We start from the raw sequence: 7202 nt of genomic DNA, 5'->3' as shown, positions 1-7202 counted from the left end.
TAAAATATAATTGAAAAGATTTCATAGTCATTTAGATAATTCAAATTAAGTATTTTATACAAAATATAAACGATTTTACGAGGAAATTATTTATTGTCAATTTTTAACCGCGCAGATTAACTTTAAACTCGGTTTAAATTGTTCTTTTTTTCTAATTCTTATCCTGATGAAAGTCTACAATCAAATAAATGTAGACTTTCTAAATATTTCTGAAAAGTGTTTCAAATTGTATAAAAAATATCTATATAATTTTATAACTAATTTTCTAAAAAGTCTACAGTTATACAGAAATTCTGAGAACTTTTTTAATATACTTAAGAATTTTGAAAAACATGATAAATTCTGAAAAAAGTTATTTCAAGTTATATTGGTGTTTGATAGAAACGAGAAAGCCTCCAAATTCGATCGGGATTGCGAATCTCTTTGATTGGCAATATCGAAACACTCCCGCGCCATCTGTCATATAACCCTCCTCCTCCCTCTCACACACGCCACCGTCACACACATACCACACAACACACACACGCGTGATCTGATGCGAGCGTACGCGCGAGCGCTTGTCACGCTCGCCGGAAGGTTAGATTTCGATGATTAATTCGAGCCGGACCTCATAAACACGCGATACGACGGGGCGGTAGCGGCGCCTCAGTTTTCATCTTTTTACATAGGATGGAGGAGATCGACAATATAATAATTCATTCGTTGCGACAAATAGGCTGGTAAGTGGCCGGGTTCGCCCGGCGACTCCGGTCGATTTTTTTTCTCTTCAAGGCAAGGCGGTGGGCGGTGTTCCGACGATCTCCTAGAGGTTGAGTGTCTCGCACGTGAGCTCATCTGTAATCACGATCGCCTCTTTACGACGCCGTCGAAACGAGCGAGAATTATTTAACGTTAATATTAGAAAATATCGACATAGCATTATAAAAATGCAGTAGATACTTTCTGTCCCGCCTTGGAGAAACTCCAGAAAATGTCTCTACTCTTTTCGGTTATTACAAATAAATGTTTCTTTTTAGTGACATTGAAGAGAGCATAACGAATCTAAGTGGCTTTAACACCGAATTGGTTGTAGAAGCTACTGTAAGATGCTTGGAAGCAATAAGACCAGGTTTAGGCTTGACCACTGTACTACCAGTGAATATGGCAGCACGCTTTCGACTGGGCGCTACTCTCGCACAAACGTGCACAGTAAATATCTTCTGTCCTTTCCACTGCAAACGTATCCATTTAATTTTACTAATTTCCATCGATTGTTCAAAAATTATAGGAACTAGGGTACAGAGGTGACATCGGCTACCAGACATTCCTGTACAACTCGGAAGCAGATCTGCGGAGGGTATTCATGTTTCTTATCGAAAAACTGCCAAAGGAAAGTGAGAAAACCATAAACGAGTCTATCAGTGAAGTAGCTTTGCTAGAAAAATCAGTAGCATCCGCGATATCCCAAGGACTCTCTGCATCATGGTTACCACACTATTGTCACAAGAAGGGATTCAGAAATAGAGGAAGAGCAAGTGTTCCATATGCGCCTGTAAATATCGAAGTACCAATAGCAAATGTGGAGGATGGTAATGTAAAAACAAGTTGGATTAGTTCTTGCATCAAAAAGCAATGTTGAATGTTGACACGGCTATCATTATTACAGATTACAAGGATTACTATACGCGCTATTTGCAATCAGTGCCTGAACAAATGCACGACATTTCATGCTTTTTACCCTCAATGATATCGTATAATGCAAAAACGCTCAATACTTCCTCAATAGATGTTATGGAGCGTATAAATTGGCTCAACAACCAACAGTCTGAAAAAACTGCTTATTCTAATATGCATAATATTGTTAAAGAGTTTAGCAAGTTCTCGGCAGAGAACAAAACACAAACTTCAACGGTAAACATACAAAATACATCTTATGTTATATATATGTACTTTTTTATTATATAACTGAATATATATTACATATTCCATGTGATTGTTAAACTTTCAGGAATCTCAGGTGAAGCCAGAATCTGCAGTGCATCCAGTGCTTCCAGATCAAGAAACATTAAGAAATGAAGCAAAACAGCAAATTGAAACGGAAAAGATAAAAACAGAATGCGAAAGTCTTAGAATAAATATAGAGGAATTGCAAAATGAGATTAAAAAGTTGACTACTAGATTAGCACAAGCGATGATAACTGGTCAAAACGAAGAGAAGGAATTGAGAATTAGTGAGGAACAAAAAAAAATTAAGGCAAAAGCGTACGAGCTGCTTCAAGATGGGCCAGAAAATGTAAAGAAATTAGAATCTGCAATTGAGGCTAGTACAAGCAAATTAATTAATTTAGCAAATCAGTGGGAAAAGCATAGAGTACCTTTAATTATGAAATATAGGCAAGAAAGAGAGAAGCATTCCACAAAAGCAGTAAGTATATACAATTTTGGAGTAAAACAAAAAAATGCTATTTATATTTCATAAACGATTACATTTTTACATAGAATGCGAGCCAAAAGAAGCTAGACGAGATAAAATTGTTAAAAGAGAGAGAAAAGGAACTTCAGGAGGAATGTCGGAATAAGGATCAGCAATATTCACAATTGGTCGCGGAAGTTCAGAAACTTCCGAAGGAAGTCAACAGATCCGCGTACACTCAACGAATTTTAGAAATAATAAATAATGTCAGGAAACAAAGAGACGAGATAAGCAAGGTTCTGGCGGACACTCGTGAGATTCAGAAGGAAATCAATACGCTTAACGGGAGACTGGAGAGATCCTTCACTGTCGTAGACGAATTGATATTTAGAGATGCGAGAACGAACGAGGCTTCACGAAAAGCTTACAAATTATTAGCAACGTTACATTCAGACTGCAGTGAACTCGTGAGCTTGGTCGAGGAAACGGGCGCGACAATACGAGAGATTAGAGATTTGGAAGAACAGGTAAGATGTCGACGATAGCAGAATTTAAAAAATAGAGTTACTGCTCAAAAGTTTAGAGCATCCTTAAATTTGGAAAGTTTATTTAATTTTATTGATTAATGTCGTAAATGTATGAGAGTTTATATTGTTTTAATCATAAATTTTACCCCAATAGTGTATGTTGAAAAAATAAATATTTTCAACAAAATAATTATATTCATAAATTATATTTTTATGTAAAAACTAGAGTGCTCCAAATTTTTTATGTTAGTATATGTAACGCAGAAAACAAGCATTCAATCTAACGTTTGTCTAGATCGATTCCGAGTCCGCCAAGAACGTCGGCGCTAATCTGGAAAGGATAACTGCCGATTTGAAACAGATGAAGCAAGAAACTGCTGCGTTGACCGCCCAACTCCAAAGCAAAGCCTCGTGATTGTTATGTACAGTGTTGCATTATTTTGCAAATTGTAATATTCAGGACCAGATGGTAATCTAATACAAGTACGAACTAATTTTTCGATCATTACACAATGAGAAATGTTAAGATAATGAATTCTTAAATACTCTTTTACTGTTTTACAGGATATAAACGAATACAATCAACGCATCAAAGACCAAATACTTTTTAGCTGCGCAACTGGCAAAATATGCGATATTGCCTGTGAGAATCTCTGCGCGAATTTACTAAGTTGGCTGCTAAAAAAAAATGTGCCTTGGCCTGGTCATCAGGCATTAAGGCTTTTATTAGTCACGGGCCAAGTGTATGATAAAAAAAAAAACGTTCTTAACATCACAATGCTCAAAGAGACATTATTTGTTATAAAGCCTAATAATTTTTTAGTATCGATTCAACTTTCGTATATTTCTCGCAACTTGAAGATCTGACTTATACAGCTGTAAATAAAATAATTGCTGAAACGTCATATTAAAGCAAAGAACATGTACAAAATATAAAATGTACGAATAATGGTAAAAATCAATGTTTAATATTTTATACATACTCTCCTTAAAAACGTTCATAAGTTATGTGGAGAAACATATATAATATCAAAGTCCAATGATATAACTGTTCCATTAATTTCTTTTCATTTTGATCCTTTATACACGCACATACATATGTCCTACCTCTTTTTATTTTATGGTACACTTTTTTATCTTTTAACATCTGGTGGTACATATGTCTCTGTAGCAACCAACTGTCTTAATTTCTTTGCACTCTTGGGCATGGCGCGGATACGTTCGTCTTCTTTGCGTTCCTCTTCCTGTATCTTCTCTATTTGCAATTCAATTTCTTCTTCCCTGTCAAAGAATGTTAAAAGTTGTTCTCGCTCTTCCAAATCCTTCTTTATCTTCTCTATATTACTAATTCTTCTTTCTCTATCTATTGCCTTCTTTTGTGTTTCTAATATAGAAATTCTTTCATGCTCCCAATCAAGATAAGCCTAAAAATTCGAAATATATTTTGTGATTTTATAATTTATTACAAGTATTATGTGTGTGTACTAATTAATCAGATTTTTTTAAATTCTTTATTACTATTTATTACCTGACATTGTTTGGATATATCATTTTCAGCCTCCTTGTTTACAGCCACTTTCACAAGATTCTCTAGTGCTTCGATAAAACTCTCCTTAAGATTTTGTTTCTCCTTCAACACAGATAATTGGGCCTCTACAAGTTTGAACTTTTCAGCATCTTGATCCTGAAGTTCACTGTTATCTTTTAAGATTAATTCAAATATTTCTTCATAAACTATCTTGTCTTGCATCATTTCTAACCATTTCTTTATCAAATTTAATACATCGTCATACTTCTTGTACAATATTAAGCCTCTCAACTGACAAGTTCTACCTATAGCGTCTATCCTATGCCTCCCCTGAAAGCTCAGGGTCTTGCCAACAAGATCCTTTGGATCAGTGAGGTCAAAATGGTCATCAAAATATGGATTTCTCAGATATCTTACACGTATCTTCACCTCTTCTTTTGAGGTGTCTTCTACCAGAGGCTCAGGTTTCTTCCAATCATCAGGATTTTCCAGATACCTGTGGCATGAGTACAGGCACAGTGCATTGGTGATAGGATGACTTGTGTCTTCCTGCAACATGACTAAACTTGCCACCTTGGCAGCAGAGGCATAATCCTCCTTCTTAATGAAGTGGTCCATAAGCATGTTGTAGTCGAAGTAATCAGGAAAGATGCCGTAATTGAGTCTATCGTTCAACACCTCGTGCAGCTCTTGGATGTAATTGTACTGCAATAAGTACCGTATCACGGCATGGTGCGTGGAGTCAAGGATATTTGTTGTTTCCACAGACTGCCTGAGATTGTGCAGGATCTTTAGCATCTCGTTCATGTACGTATCGTCAGTGATGCTATTAATAAAGATGTCAACATCGACGGCGCTCACCTTGCCGACGTTCCCGTACTTCTGATCCAGCTGAATATACATCGTCATCGGGTCGATTTTTTGCAACAGCGGCGACTCCAGTCTGCGGCTCCATGCCTCCTCGCAACGATACGCTTCCGACAGGAATAATCGCCTTTGCACTCGTGTCCCGAGATTCTCAGATCCGCAACGGACCCGGCAGAATCTGTGACCAAATCTAAGCGTTTTCAACATCTCGCGTGTTGATTTATAAATTACTCGTGCATAATCACATAACCTTATCTCGTATAACGTAACCTGGACCTGGAGAAGATGTACTTCTCTATCTCCTTCTTTAAATTACTGTCCTTAGATAATTATTAATTTGTTTATACAAATTAAACTTATTACACACGAATACTTTCAGTGCCAGATCAGCCGAATTATCACACTTTCGCTATAGAGGTTATGTTAGGAGAACTATAAGACAGTGTGACCAACTTAACCTAACACTAATAATAATTATATTCCTTATTAAACTTTTATTTGTTTTTTTTTATGTCTAATTATTCTTAATTATTAAGATCTCATTCGGAATATTATCCATAATTATATCTGCTGAATAACATATTAATTTATTATTAATATTATGTTATTTTATATGCCACAAATTACTTAATTTTATGATAAATATACCCTACATAATAAATATATCCTATCATATCCTTTAGTTCTGCTTAATATTATGTCAATAATTGAATCAAAATTCTAATCCAGTAGTCTTCTTATATCAAAAAAACGTACGATATATTATCGAAATTGGCCATATTTTTACTCCCTAAAAATAATAAAAGAAAATGTAAGGATTATTAAATTAAAGTTAATAAAAATTATTTGATATTAAGTGTATTATTATGATTTCCATTTTTGTTTTAATTATTATAATTATAAATTCCCCGACGAAAGTAAAAAAGTCGGAACATAAATTAAAGAGTAGGAGAGCGTAAATTAATATAAAGAAAGAATAACAGAAGTGATTATAACTATTTTACTAAACTAGAACAATCAAAAATATAGGAGAAAAAGATAAACGTAATTATTCGAATTAGAATTCTTACATGCGACATTCACAAGTACCAGTTTCGGTACAATATCCTCCTTTAAACCCTCTGTAAATACAGTAAGCAGCGCAAACACTGTGATTAACACCGAAACCACTAAGAAGATCACAGACGACTCTACGCTCACGATGATGTTCTTCGACAGGCGTCAATTGTAAGGATTCGTTTTTATTTGTCAGCAGCGACTCCTGGAGCTCATCTTTATTTAAAATACAAATGAAAAACATTAATAATTGTTACAAGCACAAGATTTTTGTAATTGAGAATAAATTGTGTATATAATACGATTTTATATTCTTTACATGTCAACAATTTTAGATTTTATTCTATATTATACCTTCGGTGGAAAGTGCGAAAACGTCCGCAGTCACAATTAAAAGGACAAACACATAGATCATCTTCATTTCGAAGCTTTGTTGAATCTCGTAAATAGAATGTTGAATTTAATTTTGTCATCCTTTATATATAATTTTTTATTTGCTACGATCGGCTATATGATTCGGCTTCACGTTTGACCTCGTGATTATATAAGTATCATTGCAATGTCCTTTATGCATAATAGTATCCTTGCATTTCTGTAATTTCGAGGATTGCGTGATTGTTACTATACGTGGAATAAATCTGTAGTTACCACCTAGCTAACATCAAATATAATAGATATAAAACATGTATATTTATATTATAAAAATATAAATGAATCTTTTATTCAGTATACTGCAATTTCGTCGGGAGTATTTTTAGTTATGCCGCTAGTATACAAAATTTATAAGAAATTTATAAAATATTTGTAATAATTTATAATATGAATTAAATTT

The 7202-nt window shown here is 34.4% G+C and overlaps 3 protein-coding genes across 3 annotated transcripts; 1 reads left to right on the top strand and 2 right to left on the bottom strand.

Annotated features, from left to right (window-relative positions):
- Window positions 1-534: 534 nt before the first annotated feature.
- Window positions 535-3872, top strand: LOC105829469 (coiled-coil domain-containing protein 22 homolog). Its single transcript, XM_012668329.3, has 8 exons — window positions 535-719; window positions 1017-1188; window positions 1268-1568; window positions 1646-1890; window positions 1988-2404; window positions 2479-2919; window positions 3215-3402; window positions 3484-3872. The coding sequence occupies exons 1-7, from the start codon at window positions 670-672 to the stop codon at window positions 3332-3334; spliced, it is 1746 nt and encodes a 581-aa protein (XP_012523783.1). The 5' UTR covers window positions 535-669; the 3' UTR covers window positions 3335-3402; window positions 3484-3872.
- LOC105829470 lies at window positions 3866-5762 on the bottom strand. Its single transcript, XM_012668330.2, has 2 exons — window positions 4448-5762; window positions 3866-4343 (listed from the first exon to the last, which is right to left on the bottom strand). Exons 1-2 carry the CDS (start codon window positions 5519-5521, stop codon window positions 4053-4055), a joined length of 1365 nt encoding a protein of 454 aa, XP_012523784.1. The 5' UTR covers window positions 5522-5762; the 3' UTR covers window positions 3866-4052.
- A 120-nt stretch (window positions 5763-5882) lies between these two features.
- Window positions 5883-7140, bottom strand: LOC105829474 (defensin). Its single transcript, XM_036294052.1, has 3 exons — window positions 6725-7140; window positions 6385-6586; window positions 5883-6104 (listed from the first exon to the last, which is right to left on the bottom strand). The coding sequence occupies exons 1-3, from the start codon at window positions 6789-6791 to the stop codon at window positions 6098-6100; spliced, it is 276 nt and encodes a 91-aa protein (XP_036149945.1). The 5' UTR covers window positions 6792-7140; the 3' UTR covers window positions 5883-6097.
- Between the last annotated feature and the right edge of the window lie 62 nt (window positions 7141-7202).

This window comes from Monomorium pharaonis, chromosome 11 (genome assembly GCF_013373865.1).
Source record: "Monomorium pharaonis isolate MP-MQ-018 chromosome 11, ASM1337386v2, whole genome shotgun sequence".
In the NCBI taxonomy this organism is placed as follows: domain Eukaryota; kingdom Metazoa; phylum Arthropoda; class Insecta; order Hymenoptera; family Formicidae; genus Monomorium; species Monomorium pharaonis.
Note: the sequence above shows the minus strand (reverse complement) of the source record. Positions and strands in the feature narration are given on the sequence as shown.

Excerpts from the sequence above, each read along its gene's own strand:
- LOC105829474 (XM_036294052.1), bottom strand. The coding sequence starts at position 6,791 with ATGAAGATGATCTATGTGTTTGTCCTTTTAATTGTGACTGCGGACGTT. Across the intron at positions 6,587-6,724 it reads TTTCGCACTTTCCACCGAAG|ATGAGCTCCAGGAGTCGCTG; the intron begins GTATAATATAGA and ends TTTTAAATAAAG.
- LOC105829469 (XM_012668329.3), top strand. The coding sequence starts at position 670 with ATGGAGGAGATCGACAATATAATAATTCATTCGTTGCGACAAATAGGC. Across the intron at positions 720-1,016 it reads TCGTTGCGACAAATAGGCTG|TGACATTGAAGAGAGCATAA; the intron begins GTAAGTGGCCGG and ends GTTTCTTTTTAG. Across the intron at positions 1,891-1,987 it reads ACAAAACACAAACTTCAACG|GAATCTCAGGTGAAGCCAGA; the intron begins GTAAACATACAA and ends TTAAACTTTCAG.
- LOC105829470 (XM_012668330.2), bottom strand. The coding sequence starts at position 5,521 with ATGTTGAAAACGCTTAGATTTGGTCACAGATTCTGCCGGGTCCGTTGC. Across the intron at positions 4,344-4,447 it reads ATATATCCAAACAATGTCAG|GCTTATCTTGATTGGGAGCA; the intron begins GTAATAAATAGT and ends TCGAATTTTTAG.